Genomic DNA, 13,728 nt, shown 5'->3' with positions numbered 1-13,728 from the left:
GGTTCCCTCGTCTCCCGTGGCTGTCTCCTTGGTTCCTGGTTTGGGTGTTTATCCGTGAGCTTTGGGGGGAGATTTCTATGCTTATTATGCTTTGGTTCTAATGGAAATTAAAGACATGTGGCTCTTGGCATTCCTCTCTCTTGCCTATAAATATGAGAAAATGTTATGAAAGAAGGGAGTTGATATTTGTGAGCATATTTGCTATTAACCTGCGGGTTTATTCGGAAATCCTGTGGGCTCTTTCCAACCTTCTTTTCTCATCCCCTCCGGAAATCCTGCGGGCTCTTTTCACTCTTTCTTCTCAGGCTTCTAACCTCTTCGTCTCTCCGCAAGTGCCACTCCATCTGTATCCTTCTTCTCAACAGTGAAGCAACTTTAGGGTGTCGTGTCTTGGTTGATTTGGAAGCATTTGGATTTGGACAGTCTTGCAATGGTGGACCATCGGTTTGCTAGTCTTATGCACTTCTTTTATTTAATCTACTATTCGATGCATGTGAGGAACCCGCTCTGACGGTTGTTTGGGGATAGCGTCTTTTTTTTTATTTCTTTAAAATCTCCTAGTATTTCTTGTTGTGTTTGTCAAGTTTTAGTTATCTGCTTTTATTTTAATAAAGTTTGTTTTAAGTTCTATCCATTGCGTCTGTTTCTTCTTATGTGTCTACATCAATTTAGTAGTCCATATAGTCACTAATAATTTTAGTGCTTATAAGGTGGTGAGAAACAAATTGATGGAGAAGAGAGAAAAGTACATTTACTGGACTCTATGTGCCTCATATTTGTTTAATTATTGAAAAATTTGGAGAGTTGCCTTTGCATAAGAATGCCTTGTCTAAAATGAGAAGATTAGCAATTTATAGTTATAGTTGGCTTAAGCCTTGATGAGGACGCTCTCTTAGAAAGAACTTATTGGACTTGCGGCTACTATTACAAATAATCTTTTAGAAGTAAGGCAATTTTTGGAGGCTATGTTCACTTCCACAAAGTGGTTAAATTGTGATTGTGCTAAGAAACTTGGAGGTAAAGAAGTGAGAAAGATTATTTTGAGTTACAATTTTTTACAAGTGTAACTTCTGCCATCAGAACTTCTAAGCTCTTAATTCATGTTTTAAGAATGGTAGATGCAAAAGAAAACGCTAGCTTTGTATTTCATTTATATTGTTATAGATGAGGTAAAGTACATGATAGCACAAAGTTTGGCGGGAGATTAATGCAGATACCAGAGAATTTGAGGAATTATAAATAAGAAATAAGAGCATCAATTGCATTAAAATTTGCACGCATGTCTGTTATCTAAATCCTGAAAATTAAGAACAATTCAACCAATTTTGAGGTCAAATATGATTTGTACCATTACATAATAGATTGATTGGACTGAAAGATTAAAGGCTAATATTCAACCTGTATCATTTAAAAGTAAAGAGTGATTCTTTGGCTTACAATAAGCTAAAGATATTGTAGCGAAACTTTTTCCTGATAGCTTCTGATATTTATTAGTTAATTTTATTTTTTTTATTTAAAAAAAATTTAGTGTAGTGGTGGATTGAATTTGAAGGTGGGGTGCTCCTGAATTATAAAAATTTGATAGAAAAGTAATAGATCTTACATGCTTGTCCTCTAGGTGAGCAAACTTCTACTGCATATAAAAGAGTTCATACCAAGTTCATACCACCAGATATAAGCGCTTGCCTAACTTATGGATGAACTCATTGGTTTATGTTGTAGACAACAAGAGATTAAAAGATAATTATATGAGAAAGACAATTTTGTAGGATAATGAAGATCCAATTGTTAGTAATGATATGCTATTGGTTGACAAATGGTTTATACTTTATAGAGGATGAAAATGAAGTTATACCACTATGACAATTATAAGAGTAAGATTTTAATGTTGACTTCTTTGATGGAGGTAGGAGCAAGATCAACATAAGTTAATAACATAGAAGAAAAAAGTTAATATAAAATTGTATGCAATTGAAATTATAATCATCAATATAGTCATTGTTTAAAAATTTAATTAGTATTTTTTATTGATTAGATAAGAGGAAGTTGGTTGAGATTGAAGATGAGGAGAAATATGGGGAGGATTTTTTTATAACTAAGGATGAGGGGGAAGAGAAAGCAATTGAATACAATGATGATTTTCTAAGTGATGAGAGTAGAGAAGATTTTTGAATTCATAAATTATGATTTTATTTGTTTATACTGAAGTGGGGCGGGATAAATGTTTAATTTAATGCATGTAACATTGTGTGATTTTTTATGTTTGAGGCATATGCCTTAATGCTTGAGAAAAACAAATACCTAAATACTTGATTGTACCATTTCAAAATCTTGCATTATCCCTAATATGCTTACCTATTTTTTTTTCCATCAATTGTGATATCTATATGGCTTCTTGTACATGAAAAATTGGGATTAAGTGCCTCTTTATGGAGTTGTGAGAATGGGGTTACTTAAATATGATTTATAGAATTTATCTAGAACTCTTTGAAGTGTCCAATGTTTGCTTTTGTTCTAATTTTTTATTTTTCATATTTTTCTCAAAAGTTTCTTTATATTCTTTTAAATATTTTGCTTTTCACATCATATTTTGAATAGATATATATATATATATATATATATATATATATCAATGTTTCTCAAAATCAATTTGGACTTGTGCCTAGTAGGTCCACTATGAAAGTTATACATTGATTGAGAGGTTTGATGGAGAAGTATAGAGATAGTAAGGAGGATCTATATATGATATTTATTGATTTAAAAAAAAGTACATGATAAGTTTTAAGAGAAGCGCTCTAGAGAGTTCTAGAAAAGAAATAATGCTTATGTTCAAGTTAATAAGGATATGTATAAATGAGCTATTACTTGTGTTCAACATAATGTGGTTTAACTAAGTATTTTCCTATTTTAGTTGAATTACATCTAGGATCAGCTTTATGCCCATATCTTTTTTCTTTAGTCATGCATGTTTTTACTTGACATTTGCAAGAGGATTTACATTGGTATATGCTTTTTATTGATAAGACTAGGGAGGGAGCTGATAAAAAACTTGAATTATAGAGGTCAACGTTAGAGTCTAAAATATTTTAATTTAAGTAAAATATAAAGCCGAATACATGGACCGTAATTTGCTGGAAAAGAGGACGCACGACACATTTGCTGGCACAGATTTAACGTACAATATTTGACTCCCTCAACAGGTCAGCTCGCCGCCAATTCGCAGCCCCACACCGACTGGATCCTTGATTCTGGAGCTTCTTCCCACCTCACCAACAACCTAGGCAACCTTCTACAGCCCACAGAGTATAGTGGTCAGGATAGCATGTCCATCAACGACGACAGAACCATTCCCATTGCGCACTATGGTCAGGCACTCCTCCCCACTCCAACCCGTAAGATCTCCCTTCCACACTTACTCCAACTCCCACATCTCTCTCATAATCTCATTTATGTGTCTTCTCTTACCAAAGATAATAATCTATCGATTCTTTTTGATGCATCCGATTTTCAAATAAAAGACCCACAGACCAATGCAAACTTACTCACCAGACCATGTAAGGACGTCCTCTACCACATCGCTACCACCTCAACCAACAGAAGCCGATCGCAAGCTCTGACCGCTACCAACACCTCTTCTCTACGGTGGTATCAATGCCTCGGTCATCTCCATCAACAAGTCTTCAATGTTGTCTCCAAAGAACACCGTCACCTAGCTATTCCTAAATGTACTATTTTGTGTTCTTCATGTAAGACCTCTAAGGTCATAAACTTCCTTTCTCTACATCTTCTAGCCATAATAACAAATCATTAGAATTACTACATCGATGTATAGGGACCTTCCCCAATCCCCTCTACCCAAGATTTCAAATAGTATCTATTAATTGTCGATGATTCTAAACGTTTTACTTGGGTTTTTCCTCTTATGCACAAATTTGATGTATGGTCTATATTCATCAACTTCCATCTAGCAATTGAAAAACGACACTCTCTTACTCTTAAACATATTCACAGCGATGTTGTCACCGAATTCCTAAATCACCGCTTTCAAAACCATTTCAAATCTCATGGAATTAAGCACTAAATCACCTCTCCCTATACACCCGAGCAAAACAGCATCGCCGAACGAAAGTACATACACATTCTTGAAACCACTTGCACCTTACTTCACACGACAATCCTTCCTTATCATCTATGGCTGGATACCTTACTAACAATAGTATAACTTATAAATCTCATGCCCTCACCTAACACCTCCAACAAATCCCCATACCAGCTCCTCTATAACCGTCCCCCCACCTACTCCCATCTACGGGTCTTTGGTTGTGCCTGCTATCCTTTGCTTCCTCCAAATGCCTGCCACAAAATCTCCATCAAATCTCCCCCTCAATCTTTCTTGGCTATGCCACCTATAAATGTTACAAATGTCTCGAACCCATCACGGGTCGCATATACATATCTCGCCATGTCACATTCGATGAGTCCATTTTTCCCTATGCCACCCAATCCCATCAACCTGTTAACACTCCGGAACCCCACCCTCTCACCCCAATCCCCTTCTTCTCCTTCCTACATCCCTCAATCAAACATCTTCAAGTCCTAACCTTAACTGACCACCCAATCTCCCTTAAACATCCACTCCAATCGCTACAAACCAACATCTGTCTTAATCCCCCACATATGAATCCCATCCTCAAGCTCCACCCACCCCTCCCTCCTTCCTCATCCTCCTGCGGCCAACCAACTACAGACAACATTCCATCTTCACCCATAACAATCCATTCGTCCCATCCCATGATTACCCTCTCTAAATGGGTCACTCAAACCCAAACAAATTCTTAGCCTCAACCAACAACTAGCCCCTACATCCTCCGATCCCACAACTTATACCGAAGCCTCCAAACACTTCCATTGGCACTCTGTAATGGCAAGCAAATTCCTTTCCTTACAAAAATGGGTAACATGGATCCTCATTCCTCCACCCAATTCATCTATCCTCGTCTTCCGTTGGACCTACAAAGCCAAATGGCATCCTAATGGCTCATCTCACGCCTCAAAGCCCGTCTTGTTGCTCAAGGCCACCGCTAAGAATATGACCTGCACTACACCGAAACATTCAGCCCCGTCGCAAAATTTCCCACAATACGAGTGCTCCTTACAATTGCCATTTCCAACTCATGGCCTCTCCATCAACTAGACGTTAGCAATGCCTTCCTCCATGGATCTCTAAACGAAACTATTTACATGAAACAACCTCGAGGCTTCGAGGACTCCCAATTTCCTAATCACGTATGCCCTTCAAAAATTTCTATGCGGCCTAAAACAAGCACCCTGCCAATGGTTTCAAAACCTTTTCCACTCATCTTCTATCCCTCGGCTTTCATCATAGCCAATCCGACCCATCCCTCTTCATCATTCATCACCACTAGAACAAAGCATATCTTCTCATATATGTCGACGACATCCTTTTGACGGGCAACAACTCCCAACACCTGCTTCACATCATCTCTTCTCTCAACACCCAATTCTCTATCAAACACTGAGGCTTTGTTTAGGACGACTTTCTTACTGCTTCTTAAAGCACCTTTTTAGTGCAATTTAGTACAAAAAATTTAATACTTAAATTTGAAAGCTGTTTTAAGAAACAATAAGAAAGCTGTCTCAAACGAAGCCTTAGGATTTCCTACTAACTTCCTCTGCATCAACATCACCTCTCATGAAAATCACCTCTACCTCTCTCAATGTGGGCGCCGAAAATTCGGCCAAGGCCTCCATCCGCTTGCTTTTCTTTAGTGGAGTTTTAACGGATTAAGTTCCGGGGTAAATTTTGGAATTGCATATGGGTTTGTAGATAAGTCACTACCCAGAGATTTCACCCTCATTTTGTGATGACTTTATGATCTAAGTTCTGGTTTCCTATAGGCGCAAGCCCCTATAGTTAATTACCCCTCCTGATAATAAGAGAGAACTTTCAATTAAGACTAGTCGTTAATCAGATACATAGTATCTGGCATATAGTAATAGCTTGGGCTTAAGAGTATTTGAAAGTTGGATATTTAAAATTAGAAATTTCACCACATTACACTTAGAGCGGATGTTGGGGGAATAGATGATGGACCCAATCAAGATCCCATGGTTCCGTCGTCCCGGTCCATCGTGGTCCCTGGTCTACTTAGTCAGAGGAGGTAGTCGACCCAACCTGACAGAAGGATCCTTGTCGGCAACCATGGGTTGGTTCGTCCAAGGGTACCTTGTAGACCTGGGGAATATTTGTCTAAGGGAACGAACTTGAATACATCTTAGTTAACAGAGGGCTTTGTGCCCTATCAATTGTATCATACTAATTCATATCTCAAGAATTTGATGTCACTAAGGAACGTATTGGCTCTGGCAATAACCGTTATCTTGTGGTGCCATTTTGCAGCAAAACCTCTCGATTCAGAGGACCACGGGTCATAATCGTTTATCCTATGGTGCCATTTGGCGGCAAAATCACCAGTCAGAGGACACGTTCCACGTCCTTACTAACAGAAGATTATTTTGAGAATTAATCCTAGTGATATTTTCGACTAGGTATTAGCTCCATGTGAACTGAACTAAATTTTAATTTATCCACCCCTACAAACTGTTGCGGAGGGTGGATGAATTTTGTTTTAAGCATATTGATGGTTGAATATCAAATTTTAAATATTTTTGGGATTTTTTGGATTTTGGACTTTTCGATATTTGAGATATTTGGGAGACACTTAAAAGTGTTTGTGAATCCTTTCAGTTGAGATAAACATTCAATACGGCCATCATCGGGGTATTTTGATATCACTTGAAAATATTTGAATTTTGTAAAAGTTTGAGAGTATTTTAAAATATTTGAAATTAGCCCCTCTAGTTGAGATCTACGTTCAACATGGACATCATCGGAGTGTTTGAGGTTATTTGAAAATATTTACATTTTGTTGGCACATAGGGGCATTTGAAAATATTTGGAATTAACCCCTTCAGTTGATATCTACATTCAACATGGCCATCATTGGGGTATTTTGGAGTCATTTCCATATGTGAATTGAACCCTGTCAACTCTATCGAGTTGTCAACAAAGCATTGAGTTTCGTAGGCTTTATATTTTATTAATGAATTTTTTTGTTGGAGGCCTTAAAGGCTTTATATGAAAGTATAAAGTAGAAATTTCAGTCGACACTTTGACTGTATATTTGTTTGATAATTCGAGCCGTGTCAACCATTGTTTAAAATTACGCAATATGAGGCTCGCCTTGAGGACAACCTCAGTGCAATTTTAATGAAAAACGCCTCGAGGCTTACGCCTCTAGCTTTTGTTTGAGTCTTGCACCTTAGCTTGGCTAAGGCCCGCCTTGAGGCACGCATCGCCTCGCTAGCGTGAGGCTTACGTCTCACCCTATTTGTATTTTTTTTTTTTGTTAAAACTAACATAAATCACACATTCATGAACATTCGAGTACAACAACTTCCTCTCGATTGCCTCTACCTCCAGCCCGCGGCCTTTGATGCAGCCAACACTGTCATAACCATCATTGACTATCACTTGAAAGCTGCACACCACCACGCTTAAAACTTTGGAACATTAATCCCATGCTTATGTTAATGAAAATATTTCTAAAAGATGAATATGATTGAAATAAATTGAAAAGAAGCATATTGGAAGGCATTCAACTCTACCAAATGAGGCAAGGGATAGATCAATTTGTTATGGCGTCAACTTAGATAAAGATCACCTCAGTGATGATAGTGCAGATGATTCCTAATTTGTTGCCAACTATTTCAGCTTTCATTAGGATTTAAATGTAAATGAGTAGAGAATTGAGAAAAAAGAAATTTGGAGTTGAACTTGATATTATATGATACTTTTATGTAATTTATATATTTAATATTATTTTCTCTTATAATATTTGGATTTTAATTTTATTTCACGCAATTTATCACTTGTCACTTTATATCTTATGTATTTTTTTGTTTCATATGTATTTCAATTTATTAATTCATAATTTAATAGGAAGTTAATATATCATCATTTAATATATTATTTAGGTATTACATAAAAATCACTTTTGACATTTAATATCACTTTATGCAATTTTTTGATTTGGAGGTTTACGCCTTGAGGCTTACGCCTCGCCTCATGTACAAAAAATGCCTCAATACCCAATTGCGCAATTTTAAACATTGGTGTCAACTCTTATCTATCCATATAAAAGAATCAGGCTCGAATTACGTTCATTTATTAACCCGTGAAGCATCCCTATATGTCACGTGTGTACCCATAACACTCTCGCCGGAGCCTATGCTAGTTTTATGATTGCACTTGCCCCTTTTGTGTGCATATGTGTATATAAATTACGGTGCATATCCGGAGGTACTTTGAAATATTTGTAAACGCCTTCTTTCCTCTTGCATAGATGTTGCGGATGCGGTGGCATGACATTACACTACGATCATTTGCCTGTTAGATGCAGGTAGACTGTCATGCACTGATTTAGTGCATTTACGGGATTTAGTTGAAGAAGCACGTAGGAAGGGAGAAAGTTACCTTCTCAGTGGGAGAGCTTCCTTCGTTGCTTCCGATCAAACGTTGTAACTCCCGATTTGGCAGGAAGGGAATGCAGCCGAAGGAGTTAAAGGTATCTCTCTCTCTCTCTCTCTCTCTATGAGGATTGGGATGACCGAGAGGTCGGGCAAGGGATTTGATCATAGGAGTTACTTGATGTAGAAGTGGTCGGCTATGGGAGAGGGTAGAAGCGGCTACATCAGAGACCTTGGCCAATGGGTTGAGGTTCTCTGGATCGGCACAGGGACAAGGGTTTCGGAGCAGGGAGGAGCGGGTTTAGTGGAAGCTTGCGAATAGAGGAAGGGGGTTGAGACTGGCTTTGATTTGAGAGGGAAACTAAGTGGGTGCTATGGCTTGGGGCGTTGTGATGCTTGCGAGATATTTGTGACAGAGGCTTTGACTGGAGAGATCGGAGCTGTGGGAGAAGTGAAGAAGAGAGCAAAGCCTCATTTCTCCTTCCTTTTAACGATGCAAATCAGGCGATGAGGCACGCGTGAAACGACTGCAATAGCATCAAATTGCAGAGTATGGGCGACTATAGCGACGGTGATTTGCGCTGGATTTGGTACATGGATTTGGCTGAGGTATGGGTAAGGCTTGCTGGTACACATTTTTTTATTTTTATTATTTTTTTTTAAACGCAGAGGTCAACACTCAATCATCCTATATCCATAATACCATTCACCAAGCAGGCTTATCCCACTGCAATCCCATTTCCAACCCATCACTGACCAAACTGCCCTCCACTATACCCATCGACATCCTCTCATCCGATCCATCCGCCTACAGGCAACGTACGGGGTCCCTGCAATACACCATTATCACCCGTCCATATATCGCCTTCATCGTGAACACGCTATGCCAACATATGCATTATCCTTTGTCCCAACATTTTCACCTACTCAAATGTTGTCTCTGCTACCTTCAGGGCACTGCCAATTATGGACTTCCCATCTCAAAGTCCGATCTCACCCTCATGACATTCGCAGATGCAGATTGAACTGCCGACCCTCTTACTTACCGCTCCACATCCGGATATTGTGCATTCTTAGGTAGCACACTGATCTCATGGACATTTAAGAAATAGCAAACCGTGGCTCGATCCTTGGCGGAAGCGGAATATCGCTCTGTTGCAATTGCGGCAGCCGAAGTCATATGGCTCAGGAGTCTTCTCTCGAACTTCCACATTACTCAAACTAAATCGACAACACTCAAGTGTGAGAACACGTCGGCAATTGCTTTCGTCAACAACCCGGTGTTCTACGCTCTCACGAAATATATTGAGGTCGACTTCCACTTCATCAGGGACCATATTCAATCCAACAAACTCATGGTGGCAGCCATCATTACAACAGATAAGATCGCAGACATCCTTATTAAACCGCTCTCCACCTCAAGATTTCAAGCTCTTAGATCCAAACTAACAGTTACATATTTTCCACTGTCAGTTTATGGGGGCGTAAAAACCACCTGACACTAGACCACAGCTGGCGTAAGGAACGTCTCCTCTCAACAATACTTACATGCCTTGACGTTCGTTCACATGCTCCCATGCCTGGAAGTTAGCTCATAACAAACTCTGCCAATCACAGTTTCACCCTTGTATAGCACCTGCACCAGCCTTGTATAGCACCTGCACCTATAAATATACATAGCTATTACAGTAAACTGTGTACAGTCATTTACATAGAAATGACAGCTTTTCTTCTTCCTCTTTGAGACATCTTAGCTGTAGTTTTCTATTGCTGTACTGTTACTCTCTTTCACTTCAGTTAAGGATTATGTTTTAACCTAAATCTTACAGAACGGATCTCTGTTCATTATGACAAAAAACATTAATAGGTAATACAAACAATGATAAAATGATGATGAATTAAGGGTGCATACCTCTCATTAGAGTTATTGCAGTCATTGGTTGCGGCAGTTCTAATTTGGCAATCATTGTTAGATATATCTAACAAGTATTTTAATGCAGTATTAATGAACTCTCATGTTAAACGATGCATGTTTTTTTTTCCTCTATATATCATCATTCTTTATTATATTAAGGGTTCATTTGGGATGGCTTTTTTACTGTTTCTTAAATCAACATTTTAGTATAAAAATAAAAAATTTTATACTAAAAAATTGCTTTAAGAAGCAGTAAGAAAGCCATTCCAAACGAACCCTAAGATATCTGATAACTTGATCACATGCATGGTTGCCATCATATTTTTATCTAAAAGAATCGAAGTGGCATCTTAAATTACGATGATTGTTGATCAGGCCATTCCTATAAGCTGGGAGAGAAGGTAGACAGCTCCATTTTTGAAGATGATCCGGGATCACTGTCAGAATCCAGCGCTAGCTCTACATCCGAGTCTGCTAAAGAAAATCAGCCAAAAACTGTTTACCGTTGTAAGAAATGCAGAAGAATCGTTGCATTACATGAAAATGTCGTAAGTCACACACCAGGAGAAGGTGAGACCTGTTTTGAATGGCATAAGAGGAAAAGTGGAAACCCATTTAAGAGGTTTGATGAGGTTGAGTGCTCCTCTATTTTTATTGAACCTTTGAAGTGGATGACATCAGGTATATTATTTTTAATTCTTTTAGTATACCTTGAAGTCATTTTGAAATTTTAATGACAAATTTGCATAGAAAAGATCCATCCAAGAATGCTCCATTAGATCAGATATGATAGCTAAATTTCTTAGTATATGGCAGGTCAGAAGCCATGCCAATTTTTATATTAATATCATTACAAGAACATCAACATTTTACATAGGGTTGGCTTTTAATATCATTAGATAGAATTAAATTAAAGTCCTATGATAACTTTTATTTGTGGTTCTGCAGTTGAAGAGGGTGCTCTGGAAGGAAAATTATTATGCATACACTGTGAAGCACGGTTGGGTTATTTCAATTGGTCAGGTATTCAGTGCAGCTGCGGTAGTTGGATTACTCCTGCATTTCAGCTGCACAAAAGCAGAGTTGATATTTGCAGTTTGTAGTGATTTATTGTACAACAGGAACAAATGAAGCAAATGCCAGCTTTCTCGATGGCAATAATCTGCAGATTTTATGGAATCATTAGGAACTTTTAAAACTACGGACGTATAAGATATGCAATGCTTTGAACTTGAATTTGCAATCATTTGAACTTCTTGTTCTATGTCAGATCTATCATCCAGTTTTTTCTTGGAGTTATGCTCCTAAAAGCAGTGTATTCAGCAGTGATTTCCGTCAATATGAGATTGGGAAAGGATTCAGGTACGCAACTTTATTTTTGCATTTATAGCTGTACTCCTGTCACCGGTAGAAATTGATATCTGTGCTTAGTAAGAGTAAGAATGTTGTTTTTACATTTAAGAAATGTATTGTTTTTTCTATAATGCACTGAATATTTGTGGAATGTATTATACTAAGCAGTAAGTGGTCTAAATCTCTTTCTTTATATAGTCTGAATTCTGAAACTTCGTTTGGGACGGATTTTTTACTGCTTCTTGAAATAACTTTCTAGTAAAAAAAATATTTTTTGTAATAGACCTAGTGAGGGGATTGTGACTTTAGGCAATCAAGTCATTAATAAGAGTACACATTTTAGATATCTTGGATCTATTGTTCAGAGTGATGGTGAAATAGATGGGGATATTATCAGCAGAATTCAAGTTGGATGGTTGAAATGGAGGATTGCATCAAGCTTGTTGTGTGATAGAAAAGTACACCTCAAACTCAAGGAAAAATTCTATAAGATGGTGGTGAGGCCTGCACTGCTTTATGGTGCCGAATGTTGGCCATTAAAAGAGAAGCATAATACTAAGTTAAGTGTGGCAGATATGAGGATGCTCAGGTGGATGAGTGGCTTTACCCTTAGAGATAGGATATGAAATGAGCATATACGTGAAAAGGTTGGAGTAGCTCTAGTAGAAGATAAGATTAGAGAGAGTCGTCTTAGATAGTTTGGTCACATAAAAAGGAGGCATTCCAATGACCCGGTTAGGAGAGTGTAGATGTATTAGGTTTGACTTATGCTAAGAAAGGTAGAGACAGACCTAAAAAGACTTGGTTATAAAATATTAGGAATGACCTTTCTTTATTAGATTTAAACAAGAATTTGACTTTTAATAGGACACAATGGAGAAAAAGGATTCATGTAGCCGACCCCACGTATTGGGATAAAGACTTGATGTTGTTGTAAAGCTGCTTCAAGAAGCAGTAAGAAAGCCGTCTCAAATAAAGCCTGAATCATTTAAAAATATATGATCAGGTGAGCATGATCATCTTTCTTTGTATTGATGAAAATGTGTCGGGAGGCATGGCGATGAACTCAATGGTATTTGTTGGCTGAAAATAATTAAATTTTTTATTTTAATGCAGACCTTAATGATTTGATCTTTTCATAACAGCTGATATTGCTAAAACTCTATTTATTTTGGTTGTATCTGTTATTTTAGTTGTAATAGTGGTCAACTAAAATAGAAACTTCTTGCATGTTCTAGGCAACTTCTCCTTATTACATTTAATTATTTAAATGACGGAAAACGTTGATGAATGATGGAAAAGAGCCCCTTTGACATCCTCTCTCTCTCTCTCTCTCTCTCTCTCATGTTCAATTGTTCTGCTATAATTTGATCGGTGCCATAGAAGCAGATCGGTTTGGTGGTCCAATAATAGAGAAGCATGACAACATTGGCTTTGAGTATCACAAAGATAAATTCTTCTGTTGTTGTAGTAGGATAAATGTTTGATATTGAATATGCATATTGATACACAATTTTGAATTTATATATATTATTGAGCAGAGTGCTATTGAACATGATCTTTTTTGAAAGACCTAGCTAGCCTGGAGCAAGATAATGCAGAAAATATGGTAATAACAATTTAATTAAATGGTTTTTAATGGATGCATTAATATGGGATGAAAAAGATGAAGAAAAATTAAATTTATATTTATTAAATTGCATAAAATGTTTTCATGCCTCTTCTGAACTTGCAACCCCCATCCTTAATTTGACATTGTTTAGGTCATTGGATTGACCTTGTCCACTTATGGCTGTCATTGAGGAGAGATTATTATGTGTGGAGACCGGACACAGAGACTCGTTCGGTTTTTATCTCTATGAACAGTAAAAGTGCAATCAAAGCATAGTTATTGTTCATCACTGGGCTTT

General features: G+C 37.6%; 1 protein-coding gene across 1 annotated transcript in view; it reads left to right on the top strand.

The window, feature by feature from the left end:
• The window catches only part of LOC110094299 (dual specificity protein phosphatase 12), a 36,552-nt gene extending 24,541 nt beyond the window's left edge, over window positions 1-12,011 (top strand). Inside the window, exons 6-7 of the mRNA XM_020819494.2 lie at window positions 10,841-11,146; window positions 11,414-12,011. Of these exons, the coding sequence (XP_020675153.1) occupies window positions 10,841-11,146; window positions 11,414-11,568 (461 nt within the window). The 3' untranslated portion in view covers window positions 11,569-12,011. The remainder of the gene's footprint in view (window positions 1-10,840; window positions 11,147-11,413) is intronic.
• The last annotated feature ends 1,717 nt before the right edge of the window (window positions 12,012-13,728 follow it).

The sequence above is a fragment of the Dendrobium catenatum genome, unplaced genomic scaffold, assembly GCF_001605985.2.
Source record: "Dendrobium catenatum unplaced genomic scaffold, ASM160598v2 fragScaff_scaffold_830, whole genome shotgun sequence".
NCBI classification, from domain to species: Eukaryota; Viridiplantae; Streptophyta; class Magnoliopsida; order Asparagales; family Orchidaceae; genus Dendrobium; species Dendrobium catenatum.
The sequence above is the reverse complement of the archived record's forward strand: the minus strand, read 5'-3'. Positions and strand labels throughout refer to the sequence as shown.